The 14,774-nt window shown below is 35.7% G+C and overlaps 1 protein-coding gene across 4 annotated transcripts in view; it reads right to left on the bottom strand.

The window, feature by feature from the left end:
• The window catches only part of pde1a (phosphodiesterase 1A, calmodulin-dependent), a 109,944-nt gene that overhangs the window by 67,725 nt on the left and 27,445 nt on the right, over nt 1-14,774 (bottom strand). For 3 of the 4 annotated variants that reach the window (XM_079882297.1, XM_079882298.1, XM_079882299.1), the window contains exon 2: nt 13,800-13,932. In XM_079882297.1, coding sequence (XP_079738423.1) covers nt 13,800-13,932 — 133 coding nt within the window. Of the gene's footprint in view, nt 1-660; nt 1,877-13,799; nt 13,933-14,774 lie in introns of those variants that run through there. The other variant, XM_079882300.1, reaches the window with a different exon arrangement.

Below are 14,774 nucleotides of genomic sequence, written 5' to 3'. Positions count from 1 at the left end.
AATGTACTAACTATAGTGTTTGTGCTGGAACTTGGTTTTATGAATTGTATGAGTCTCTAAGAATGTATGCTTTTATTTCTGTTTTGAATATAAAGTTTGATAGATGATTTATTATTAATTATTGTGGCTGGAAAATAAGTTTGAATTCTTAGTTAACTTTGATGTTTCATAAATGACCCATTATTAATTATTTTTGCTGAAAAATAAGTTGGAGTTTTTAGCTAACGTCAAATTTAAAATGTTAAATTAGCATTAAATTTGCGTAATGTGCACAATACTAGAGTTGGTGGTGAAATGCAAAATACGACGTCAACATTTCTCATACTTCGTTTAAAATGAAATCCCAAAAGAATTACGTTTGGATAGTTTCACCATGAAATGACACAATCCAAACACAGCTGAGCCCAAACCCTACAAGACTGATTTGAATTCATTAACCAAAACTGTCAGTAGATTTGCTTGATTAGGCTTGACAGTCTCATTAGTATTACATTCACACACTTGCTGCCCCAAGAGTCAAGATTCACCCACTCCCAGCATCATAGCGCACAGTCAACACAACCATACTGCTCATAAACAGCTCTGTCATTCTCCCTCTCGGGAATCAAACCAGATTTTCCAGTCATGCTGATGAAAGAGTATGAAACAAGAAGCACTTACATTCCTTTCAGCCTAATCCACATCTTCTCCGTCTGGTCGCACTTGGAGTACTTCAAGGAGTTCTCCAGCCCGTCCGTGTCGTTGGCCAGAGACTCCATGGTTTGCACGAATGCACGAGCGTGTGGAGTGTTCTAAGACGCAGAGAGATACGCAGGTATGCGATTCAACACGTGTAGCGCAGAGCTCTGAGTCTTCAAAGCATCTCCGGCAGTTCGAGCGGCACACGTTTCCCAGAGGGTCCTGCTCTCAGCTCCAGAGTGCATCAGCCCGTTGGAGTGAGTGTCAGCGCACAGACCTGTCTCTCCACTACGCACTGAGGGAACGCTGTCACACACACACACACACGTCACACAAATGTCTCTCTCTCTCTCTCTCTCTCTCTCTCTCTCTCTCGCTCTCTCTCTCTCTCTCTCTCCCAATGTCCGGAAAAGCAGCAGTGTGCCTTGTGAGTATCTATCACCCTCTCAGAATCTGTTCCCTCTTGCTCTTTCGCCCTGTTGTTTTCAGCCTTTCGATCAATCTATGATGGAGCTTGTCCTGTCTCCTCTTGACATCTCTAATCTCACGCATTTATACCACTGCAAATACACAAACACTCACAAGCCTTCACTATCACACTCGAAAGAAAAAGGGCACCTGTGTGCGACGCAAGTGTCACTCCTCGAATGGAATCCGTTGGCTGGAAACGGATCAGCGATTTCCCCCTCCTCTTCCACAGCCGGAGAAACGCAGAGGGAGAAGGAGAGAGAATGGTTTCCTCACATCCTCACCAGCATCATTATCCTGGCCACCAGGGGCCGAGATTCCCCTGCCGTTCACCAGCTTCCCCGAGACGTCGTTCTTCAGAAGAATCCATCATGAAGCCGTATTTTACAGAGACTTCCCTTCTGTTGGCAAGCTGAATGATAAGCTCCCTCGGTGGCATCTCCAGGTCCCGAGTTGGTGTTTTAATGAAATTAACCTGTGCACTATAGCATCCCGCGCTCGTCTCGCGCACGGCAGCCTAGTTTCAACATGCTGTAATCCTCTCATTCCAGCGCAGCTGCAAGAAGCAGCGTGCTGATAAAAATGTCACGATTGTTCATGAAATATAAGGCGCTATTAGGCAGGCACACACTCAGAGAGACCGTGAAGGGTTTTGGAGGAGAACCAAATCAGCAAACATGCTCCAGTCCGAGACAGGGGCACCTTGCCTAATATAGCAGCACCCCTATATCTTGTTTCTGTAAATAAGAATGGAATGAAGATTGTGAGTTTTTTTTTTTTTTTTGGTGCTGTTGCAGCCAGGCATGGCTGATTTTCATTCATTAGAGGGAAGGGCACATCACCTACGGAGCATCCGCGGCATGAATAGGCTGAATCTTAATGATCACTTCTTCTGGGTTACCGGTCTATTGGATTACACTCTGCAATGTAAAATAGCTTAATCATTGCTGCATTAGCATAGGACACAAAACTAATTTATCATTAGTTAATTTCATCACAGGAATTGCTTGAAATTAGTGCATTCTGAGAATGACAGATTATTTCTGGGCTCTGATTACACTAAATCTTTCTTTGTTTCAGGTAAAAGTGATTTTGATTGGTTGCTATATGCATGCCTTTTTCTGTAATAAGATAACCACATTTTGTTAAAATTGCATTAAGTGGAAAAACAGCCTCTCGACTCTATTTTTATTTTTTCCGTTTAATGAGATTTTACATTAGCATGTTGGTTGACAGTCGGGATTGTTGATTCAGCTATTTGTTTCATACAAAACAGTTCTGATATATAGAAATGCATAAAATGGGACAACGTGTGTGTGTGTGTAAATAAAACATTCATATTCACTTTCTGCACTAAAATGGTGAAATACGTTGCCATGGCAACACACTGCCATACAAATGGCTTTGGAGGGAATGATTACGGCTGTAAAAGAATGACTTGAAGGTCTCACATAGAGACAGACTCACAGACAGACAAACCGAGACAGAAAAGAGCTGCAACAAAGACTACAAATAAAAACTGTGCTCGGTTATCTAGGTCCACTTATCCCGTATGATTGTCGTCATGATGATGGTGATTATCGACTGAAAAGAGCAAGTAGGACAAGAGTAAGAAGGTGCAGTTTGATTCAAAGCACATCAGGGAAGCTATTGTGCTCGTCAGCTACTGAACAATAAGTGAAGATTGCTCAGGCACGATCTAGACCTGTACAGTATGATCACCTAAGAGGTTCTGGTTGTGACAAACACTTCCAGGACCTCCTGACGTGTCGTACTGCTGCGTTTTGTTAAGTCAGAGAAGTGTCAATGGTTAGACGGTGCACAGAACTCCATTAACCAAACATAACTGCTAACGAGCCGCCTTGCTGTCTACTGCCTTTTAAGGCAGCATTCTAACTAAAATGAAACCTTGCAAGCGATTGATTTGGATTGCTCTACATCTGCAGAAATTATTTGTGTCATGCCAACATCGCTTCATATGCAAAGCACATGGAAGACTTGACTGATTTATTTCAAGAGTTACTGTTAGCATGTTGCTATGCTAACATTGCTATAAACCTTATGTAGCCCCACCCCTTTTCAGCTCTGCGCTCATTTTGTTCTGTCTTCCGGTTTGTATTTCCAAAGCATGAGGGTAAGATCTTACGGATTTATGAATGAACCGCTCGTTTTAAAATCTTCCCGGTCTACGACATCCGCTTCAAACATTACAATGCTCCTGAGAATTTCGGTAACTCTACAATAAGTAAATCCACGTCACCAGCAATAAATATACAGAGCTACTGCAAAAACGGAGGTTCAAAGACATGTTTGTATTGAATATTTTTCTATATTCATATTTTTTTCCCGCTTTAGCCGCCATCTTTGATGTTTTTATCACTGATCTTATAGCAATGCCTTATGTAAAATTGTCTTTTTTTGTATTGAATCAATATTAAAACTAAAACTATTAAAAATCGATTTGGTTAACTGAAAAGCTGAAATAAAATAAAATGTGAATATTAGATTAAAACTTATTCTTCAAAAGATATAAGATATTCTTCAAAAAATTTCAACTTAAAAAAAAAGGTAAGAAAAAGAAATGTTAGCTTGGAAACTAACTTAAATAAAATAAGTTTAAATACTAAAATCACTATAAATAACTTTATAAAAATAAACGAAACCTTAATATAAATAATAAATATAAAAAAGCAAAAATAAAATAAAAAATATTTAAAAAATATTATTAAATACTATAATAGTTTATAAATAGTAATAAAATAACACTGTATTGAATTAATTATATTTCTAATCATAATTTTTCTAGTTTCATCTGACATTTTTATTTATTTATTTATTTATTTTTTGCCGAGCTGGTAGCAATGCATTGTGGGATTCTTTTCTGCAAAATATATATGTGATGCTGAAAAGGTATCTTAGGAGGCAGCATGATCATGCTACCATTATTGATCATGCAAAATGCTGCCTATGAAGTGAAATCACTATGTTTTGGAACATAGCCACTGTTCTGTTGATGAACTCTAGTGTTTCAGAGTTCATCACTCTTTCATTCAGGGCTTGGCAGAACCTCACATCTGATACGGGGTTGGATACGGGTCATCTGTCCATGGATGTAAACAGCCATCAGTCACGTGTGTTAATAGCTGCAGCATTAAAATATGAAACGTTATACCTTCACTTTTTTACAATAACGGGTTTCAGCCTCTGATAAGAGAATAATGGGGTGAATCTCATAAAACCTGTCTGGCTCATATTCATATCCATATAAAAAGAAATTATATTCTGTGTAGAGAATATGGAGCGTATTTTTAGGATCTACACACACACACACACATATATAAATAAAGTACTAAAATTATAGATCACATCAGCATTTTTTATACTTTATGCCTTGATACTTTATTTATGCCAATAATTGTATTACAATAAGGTGATTAAAATGAGATTCACCATTGAGAATAATCAGAATTATTTACAAAAAAAAAACAACTCAAAAGTAAATATGTAGACGCATTACGGTAATAATAATTTAAGGGCAAAATGTGCTTAATTTGTCATTAAAATAACAACACAATAGGCTTCATTGACTCATTTCACAACATTTCATTTCATTTTGTGGTGAAATGAGACCTGAGCATGTTGTAAATTGAGATTCACAAAAATGACCCCGATTTGTCATTTACAAACATTTGTTTTTAATCTTGACGGCTCTCAGTTCACGGACGAACATGCTTTGACGTCAGAGAACAATCATCATCAAGCAGGTAATTGTTATAATGTGAGAGTGGGTGTTTCCTTTTGGTTGTGCCTCTTAATTAAATGGAGTTTTAAGAGCCAAAAGCTTAGACAATGTTTATCCCCACGGACAGCACGACATATGATGTATAATACATTTGACACTTTAAATACATGGGCGGCTCATGTTTAATTCGGATAACTCCTCACAAGCTTGGCTTTTACTTACTTATGACAGCTTAAAACTAATAAATGTCCTGGATTTCTTTGGATGTGAAGAGTTCTTATATGTGACAAAGAAAATGTGGCATGAATGTAATCTTTGAAAGATGTGAGCATTGAAAGACACTTTCCCTGCACTGCAAATATTATTCAGAATTATTGATTGATATTTACTAAAGATGACAGGAAAGCAAAGTGGGCTTGAATGTGACAGATTAAAACCACATCCATGGGAGCACAATGGCTTTTTATATTACCCACTGTGCCACAGATGTTTAAAACATCCCAGAAAACATCTATGATACTTAGATCTGACAAATGACCCTTCGCAAAGCACTGCCTTAAAAACACTACTTGACCATCTTGGAGAAATGGATTCTGATTTGTCTCTGCAGTTTCAATTAAATTTTATCGCACATTTTACTGAAAATCAGTGTTGTTATTGTTTACTAAAACTAATCAAAATAATTTCCGTTAATTGAATTCAAGCTGAATTGAAATAAAACCTAAAAACCTAAACTTAAAAACCTTAAATGGAAATTAGAAATGCTGACTTGGCAACTTACTGAAAAAAATATGTGCTAAAAAGTGCTAAAGCTAAAGTCAAGTCAAGTCACGTTAATTTATATCGCACTTGATTTTTTCAAAGCAGCTTTGCAGTGAGACACAGGAAAGTTAGGATTAATGATTCAGAATTCAATTCTGCTGTAAAGCAGCTCTAAAAAGACAATAGAGTCACTGTTCACCTCAATTCAGTTCAGTGTTGATTCATTTCAGTTCAAAGTACAGTCCATTAGTTATGAAATTTGATCGATTCAGCTAAGCAGTTCTACAATAAACTGACAAAAAAAGACAATAGTGGCGTTATTCACTTTGAGTCAGTTGAATTGTTGAGTTGTCGATTTGATTCAGTTCAATAACAGTCTCGATATTGCAAAATTCGTCAATTATGGAACAAAATCAAATTAGCTATAGAGCAGCTCTGCAGAAAACAGTGATGACATCATCCAGCTTAATTCAGTTCAAGTTTTCTTTTCATCCAATAGTGTCAGTGTAGTCCAATCAGTAGTAATACTGAATATTATTATGTGGAGAACACAAACAGAACTTAGAAAAAATAGGAAACAAAACTAATACAAAATTACAAAGGCACATACAATTTGTTAAAATGACAACTGAAAATATAAAAAATAAAAGCCAATTTAAAACCTTAAAGGGTTAGTTCATCCTAAAATGAAAATTAAGCCATCATTTACTCACCACGGTGTTGTTCTAATGCCATATGCCGTTCTTTCTTTTTCGGACCACAAAAGGAACATAAAAAATGTCCCGCTTACATATGATGGCAGTGAATAGTGACCCGTATCAAGCTTAGACGCAAAAGTTTTACAGAATAATCTCATGCAACGTGGGCCAAGGTCAGGATTTTTGTTAAATACATAATATTTCAGTTTATTTTTCACCAAACACTATCATATACCCAACACTTGGAATTCTGTTGCATGGGTTCATTCTGTTACACTTTTGCATCTTTATTTAAAAGCTTGATGCTGGTTGCTATTCATTGTCATCATATGGATTATTGTGAGCAGGACATTATTTTTTAAATGTGCAGTATGTTATATTGACAGCTAGTCGGTGAAATGGGTACTGCAGTCCAAATTCAAAATATTGGAGGGAGTTGTTTCTCCAGACCTCTCCTCCTCTGACTCGACTCTAGCTCGGGTTGCCAGATTGAGGCACGCAACAGGAGTGAGCTCAATTGACGATGGAAGGCGACAAGCCTTACATTGTAAGTTGATGAGTTGATTTATCCATGTTTAATATGCCTCTGTAGCTTTTTAGATGTGTGCCGAGGCTTTTTAGTTTGGGTAGAATCTGCGATCTGTGACCTAGTTTGTTTGCTGGCCTCCGTGGCTGCAATACGCTGTGTTTTTCACCAACTGGCAACCGGGGGTGTCGAAATACTAGTGGGTAAATTGGCAGCGGGCAGGATCACACAAACCAGAGCAAAAACAGACATTTTGACACGAAACGCACATTTCAAAGTAGAATAATTGGTTGTAACATTGTTTTTACATTGTTTAACATTGTCACAAGTATGTGAACTTAGCATGTTTCCTAAATCTCTGAAAACACATTATGGCATTTTTGTGCTTTAGTGCAGTCAAAACATACATACCTTTAAATTTCTAATTTTTTGGTCGAAAAAAGAAGAAGAATTGCATTCTGCATTAGAACAACACCAGGGTGCGTAAATAATGGCTTAATTTTCATTTTAGGGTAAACTATCACTTAAAAAAAAATACTCCAAAAATCCATAAATAATACTAAAATAACACTTCTGAAAATCTCCAGTTCAATCCTATGGGGTATTCTCCAAAGCTTGTCTGAGTTAGCAACAGAAATCAAAGGGGCGGAGCTTAGTAAAGGTTAAATTATTCCATTACTATGACCTTCCTAACTGCTCAGTTAATAAATATTTAGGTTCATGCCTTATCAATCTTTAAAGCCATTTCCCAATTATGGTTTACATTACGAAAGGTTTGTCCCCAGCTCTGTAAAGATCAGGGGATAATTATGGATCCATCATGTGTGCTGTGTGAGCCCTCTTCCCTACCCTGTAGTAGAACATTACAAAACATTCAGTATTAATTACGTTTAACATCATGTCTAGAAAGGTCACTTCATTTCAATCAATACACAAGCCATTACAGTAAGAAAACCAGAAGGGAACAATTAATGAATATAGCATGCAATTAACTGAACTAATGCTCTATAAAGATGTCAATTGGTTATAAAGATGTCAATCAATGTAACATCAAACCGTAGACAGGATGATTGTATATTCAGCTATACATGATCGCACCCACATGTATGTAGCATTTAAAGTGATAGTTCATACAAAACATCATTTACATCATTTACTCACCCCGATGTCATTCCAACAGCATTATTTGTACCTTTTGTGAAAGACTAAAGGAGATGCATAGTGATTACTGTATTTCTGTTAAAAGGTTTAAAAGGCCAAAAAAAGCTCAAATGACTTGAGAAGAACTTCTGACCTTTTATAATATTTGTATGGTGCCTTTTTAGAGCTTAAAAAGTATAGCTTAGATACTCTGCCTAACATCTCATTTATATTATTTTCATTTACTTTATTTCGATGGTCCACTTTAGACATTCCACTGACTATAAGTAACTTTGCAACTACACGTCAACTAACTCTCATTAGAGTGTTAGTAGACTGTCTGCTTATCTGCTGACACTTTATTTTGATACTCCCCCAACAGATATTCTACTGACTATAAGTAACTTTGCGACTACTAACCCGAACCCTAACCCACCCACATGGAAAGAACCTATATGAGGATATATGCGCATATATAAAACCTATATACAGCATATATGCACATATATGATAATATATATGCTGCATATATGCGTACATATGCCACATATAGGCAAAATTGAGGTGCATATATGTGCATATACAGGCCATATAGGTCTACTGTATTGCTTCTTTATATCCACATATAAGCCCTATATGTACATACAAGATATGTCTCATATAGCTCATGGCAGGATCTGGTCATTTTGTAGCTCATATCTCACTTTGGCAACTGTCATACATGATGCCTAGCTCAGATAGGCACATCTATCAATTCGAAGCTCACGGAGCTGAGAAGATCAAAAAGATTATTATTTAATTATTTTATTATTTTTTGTCTTATTTTTGTTCTTGTACTATTTGATTGTTCTTAAGTAAATACATAATGTACATTTCTACATTTTGGGCTTTTATTTATGTTGCCTAGCTATGGATTTTAATAATTTTAATAATATATAGGTAAACATATAGGTTAACATATAGGTGCATATATAGGTGAACATACAGGTGCATATATACGTGCATATATGCACACATATATACGTGCATATATGTACCTATATAGGTACATGTATGCACAAATATATATGTACACATATATGCATATATGTACATATAATATAGGAAAACGGCCAATTTTATATATGTCACATATATTAAAAACCTATATCAAAACCTATATTAAAACATATATGTTTATATAGGTTATTTCCATGTGGGCAACAGTCTATACAGTCAACTAATATACTAATGAGAGTTAGTTGGCATGTAGTTGCAAAGTTTCTTATAATTAAGTCTAAAGGCCCGTTCACAACCAGGACGATGACTATAAAGATAACAATAAAGATATAGGTTTAAAAATCATTCTCAATATTAAATAATAGCAGAGTTCATCTATAACGATAACAGCACAGAGAAACGATATTGTCGTAAACTCTTTTCGATAACGATTTTATCCAGCTGATGAACGATAAAAACATTGACAGCCAATCAGAATCCATCCTGCTGTAACGAGCCAGATTACTTAAAGTGACAGACAATCGCGTGCTTATAAACAGAGCGATATTGTCTGCTGGTCTGGACGCTAATACAGTTATCAATCTTGGTGTGAACGGGCCTTAAGTGTATGTCTACAGTGGACTATCAAAATAAAGTGTAGCCAAAAAGAAAAGTCATATGGTATGGAAATTCATGAGGGCAAATGTTGACAAAACCTTAATTTTGCTTAAACTACTGCTCTGGTTTGCTCTTAAAATTCAGAGTAATATTGTGATACTGCTAATATTGTTTACGATATTGATGCATTGCTTGTGTTTTCCTCAATTCTAAGTCGCTTCAGATAAAAGTGTCAGCTAAATTATTCATTTAAATGTAATATAATTTAATGTAATGTAATTACAGCATAACAATGACAAATGTGTCCACTATAAGGATAAGGAAAAGATAATAAAGGCCAGTAATATTCAGTAAATCTCTTTTGTAGTGTTCCAGCAGCACGCACAGAGGAACTTTATCAGTCTAGTCTCAGGAGACTATTAAACCGATGATACTGATGATACATCTTTATTCCGACCGCCTAATGCAGAGGCCAAAGACTGTCACCATGGATACCTCACATGGAGACAGCAAGAGTGAAAAACAAATACCCTTATTGTCACGAATGTGGGGGCATTCGGCAGAATCTCACAGGAGCATGCAAATGACTCGATCGGTACCGTTGGTTACAGGCGCAGTTTGAAGCTTTAGAAAGAGTTCGAAAAAAGTCAATGGAAAACAAATTAAAGCCAACACACACATATTGAAAGCACCAGAGGCAGGACAAAAGGTTATAATGACAGCTTCAAATGCTAAGTTGTTTTTTTCCGTTTTTCCAAGGTCAAGGCTGAAATGGTGCACTGATGAACCTTGTGTTATTGTTAGATGCTTTTTGTGTGTCACTCCACAAATTCAATGCTTGTCTGATCTGTGTCACATTGAACAAGAGACAGGAAGACTCCACCTCTGTCTCATTAGTTATTGATTGAGGCCCTCTTCCAAATGACACACTAAACTTCTGGACAACTGCTGCCCTTATTTGAACAAAATGACCAGATACACAATAAAAGGCTTTGTGATATGTCAACTGGCCATGTCTATCTCGTCTCAATTACGTCAAACATCCATAAGAGTGCATATCTACCCGCCTTTCCTCATCAGCTATATGATTGTAAACAAAATATAATTATTTAAAATAAGTATAATCACTTCAAAATTAATTATAATAATTCATTAAAAATAGGATTTACCTTGAAATTGCTAAAAGAAACTTAAAAGAAAAGGCAAGTAATACATTGAGTTAAACTTGAAATTTTGAAGTGGAAAATCTAAACCAGTATTTTTTTGTAAAACATAATCCAGTAATCTTTGTATTATTTACAACTTCAAAAAATCATTTTATACAGTGAAAATTAAATAAAATTTTAGCCTAACTGAGAGGAATCTCAAACTATAATGATGTCACCCAAATGGATGATGTCATTCCTGGTAGGCCATTAGGTCATGCACACACCACATTGTGCAGGGACCTAATGCAGCATGGGTAATTTAGGATAGACTTTCACAACCTCTTAATTTGCCCTATATTAGCAATAGCATGTTGTGAGGTTATCCAGTGCACAGGGGAACGGTCAGTTCTGTGGCCACTCAAGCCCAGCTCGGCTAATTTAGCCTGTACTGACTTTAATTAGCATGGTTGTAATCTGATTCTGTCAGAACTACAGCAGTCTGACTTTAGCCAGACCACAAACAAAGCGGAAGAATAACACTTTACCCATCCTCTCTATTTCTCTTTCTTTCTATTTCTGTCTGAACACAAAACTTGAATTCTTGCAAAGCCTGGAAGATCAGAAACACTAATGTCTGTAATGATGTGTCATTACTCCCATCCATTTCCCTAATAGACAATTAAATTATCTGTGTAGGCACACTGAGCAGGTTTCTCTTTCTTGGGCTGTTCATATCCACTGTTATGAAAACAGTTTATGAATGTATCTGTTCTTTGCTTCTGGAGTGTTTAACGTTACCCATTATTGTGATTTTTAAGCTCTTGTATTTGCAATGGTAATTTATGTCATTTCAGTGACTCATACAGAGATTTTCTCTATAGGCAGATAGAAACATGCAAACAGAGGCGGTTCGCACTTGAGCTCTGGCCAGTTTTCATCTCGATGCATGATTAATGCTCTAACGAGATGAGGGACGTGACTCTGAGCCGGTCCTATACAGGACACTCAACAATCGGGTAAAGGCCTTCTCTGAAATCATTGTGTATGCATGAACTTGTCAAAGAAGAGATAAACAAAGCCTAATAATCTAAAGTTGGGAGAATTTTTTATTATTATTATTATTATAGACACAGTACAAAGTAGTACAAGGCAATTTATTGAATATTCACAATATTTGTACTATGATTTTAATTAATAAATAAATAAAAAACCAACATGATTTTAATATTCTTTTTATTTGGTCATTCAATTATCTTAAAGAGTGTGTCATTAGACTAATTTCATGATCTCTCCTTTTCTAAAAGTATGAGATTTATGGCAGATTTATAGATTTTTCAGTTAAATACAAATACATACATTACCATTCAAAAGTTTAGGGTCAGTACAAAAAATTGACAAAAATTAATACTTTTATTAGCAAGGATGCATTAAATTGATCAAAAGTGACAGTAAAGACATGTATATCGTGTCACGATTTGGTCTCGTCTTTGTCATGTTTTATGTCTGTCATGTGATCCCCTGTTCAAAGTCATGTGATCCTGCAATGTGTTCCCTTGTCTGATGTGTCATGTTGTCATTGGTTCATTGTTTCATTGTTCACAGGTGTCCCTTGTCAGATCATTAGTGTAAGCCCTCATGTTTGCCATGTGTTTTGTCAAGTATTGTTTCCTGTAGTCCACTGTTGTGCAAGTCTATGTTCGTGTTTATGTCCATGGTTTTGTTTCATGCCATGCCATGCCTTTGTTTTATGTTTAATTTAATTTTGTTTTGTTTAAATAAACTGCACTTGGGTTCTCAATAAGCTTGCCTCCAGTGGATCCCTTATAATGCTACAATTTTCTATACATATACAGTATACAGATTTCTATTTCAAATAGAATGCTGTTCTTTTGAATTTTCTTTTCATCCAAAAAAAAAAAATATATATCACAGTTTTCACAAAGTTTTTGATAACAATATGAAGAAATGTTTCTTGAGAACCAAATAAGCGTGTGGACTCTTTTCACATTTCTGGGATTCTCAGAAGCGGAAGTCGTCATAGTTGAGTAAACTTCTATAGCGGTGAATGGGAGACGACAGCAAATATAATTATTATATTCCCATTTGCTCTAACAACAAAAGAAAAAATCTGCGATAGCATTTCCACATCTTTCAAAAAGAGGGGACAAATATGTTGATTATATTGTGATTGATTACATTGGTCAGAAGAGAGAAAGATGCCAAATTTGTCATCACTCCCTCAGCCGTTGTATTAGAAATCATTGTAATAGTTTTTTGTCATTTACTGCCAAGGTAATATAACACAAAGTATAGTGTTATAAATGTGTATAAAAAATTAAAATATAAACAAATGTACTATATTTGTGATGTTGACAACTGTATATAAGTATATTAAAATAGAAAACAGTTATTTTAAGTTGTATTTTACAATATTACTGTTTTTTTTTCTGTATTTTTGAGGTTCACACAAAAGGTTCACACACAAACTAATTTGCTTTTAAAATAGCAAACTGATTAATAAAGAAGGATTTCCTCATGTCTTGAGTCTTCAGTCCAAACCTATTTGTGCATTTCCAAAGATTGACAAAACCCTGATCAATGTCAACATTCTGCGCAATCGTCAGGTGTTAAGAGGTCTTCTGGGTTGCTATGGCGACCTGAAATGTTTCACCATGGAGAAACTGCGGCACTGTACACATCAAACGCCCACAGTCCATAAAACCGCAATAACTCTCAAGATGTAATTACTGTTCTGGGTAATATGACTTGCTGTGGTCTGTATAGCATTCAAGATGTAGTGTGCCATTTCTGTGCAAATAACAGATTTGCATGTATGAGTTCCATGTAAGTTGTAAGAAAATGTAGCAAATAAGTTATGTGTGATTTGCCTTAAGTGAGAATTAACTTGTCCAAAGGCAACATATGGTGTCCTCACAAGAAACCTGAAGATGGGTTGGCATGGCAGTTTGAGCGTGAGGTAGTAAGGGAACACACAAGCCATGTACGTCTGGTGGCAGTTGGTCACTTCAAGGGACTCTTACCTAATTCTGGGATCTTTGGCCACAGGCACGTCCCTTCCAGCCAGTCCTCGGCTTTGGCCCCTCACTGAGCCCCACCTGTGCCTGAGGGCCCGAGAGCCAGGCTGCATCGTAATCATGGAGTGCACAGAGTCGCCTGCAGGGAGACACAGTATGTTCCAGATTATTCTCATGAAGGAAGACTGACGTAAGACATTAATCATTTCCACAATCGTGAACCATTTCCATGTTCATGATTACACTTTATACAGATGATATTAGTTCAAGGGGCGTTAAACGTACTTTCAGTACTTTTAGTAAGATACCAGTCTTTTAACAGTATTAGTTGCATTGACTTGTATTGATATATAGAGTTTATTTTTATAATATAATATAATATATTATAATATAATATAATATAATATAATATAATATAATATAATATAATATAATATAATTTGTTTAACATTAGATTTTTTAACTGCTTTTATATTAAAGGTCTTTGCTCTTTATTTGATCACTTTTATAAACCTGATAAAGGAATGTTTATTTAACTGATAAACACTTGAAATTTTCTTAATATTTATATTAATATTTAACATTTAAAATATATTTTGATAATATTTATGTTAAAGCGAACATAACATTATGTTAGTGTTGAATTTCAATAGTATTATCAAATACTGAAATTTTGGTGTTGTGATAATAACTCAGTTTAATTTTTCTTGTGCCTTCATTTGAAGTGCCTTCACCAAATTAGTTTTTAGCTCATCATAACTCACACAGCTTGTGTGAGAAGTTAAAATTAAAGGCAATAATTCAAACCGTGATCAGAAGGTATTTAAAAGCTCTCCAACAAGACTTCTGCTCATTTCCTCGTTGCCGGTGGAGAAATATGACGATTTGGCGTTCTATTAGAATTAGAATGTATAATTGTCATGCTGAAGTTTCTAATTATTACCCTCCATTGGCATTTAGATGTGGACTTCATTAATCTCC

The sequence above is a fragment of the Squalius cephalus genome (genome assembly GCF_949319135.1).
Source record: "Squalius cephalus genome assembly, chromosome: 9".
NCBI classification, from domain to species: Eukaryota; Metazoa; Chordata; class Actinopteri; order Cypriniformes; family Leuciscidae; genus Squalius; species Squalius cephalus.
Note: the sequence above shows the minus strand (reverse complement) of the source record. Positions and strands in the feature narration are given on the sequence as shown.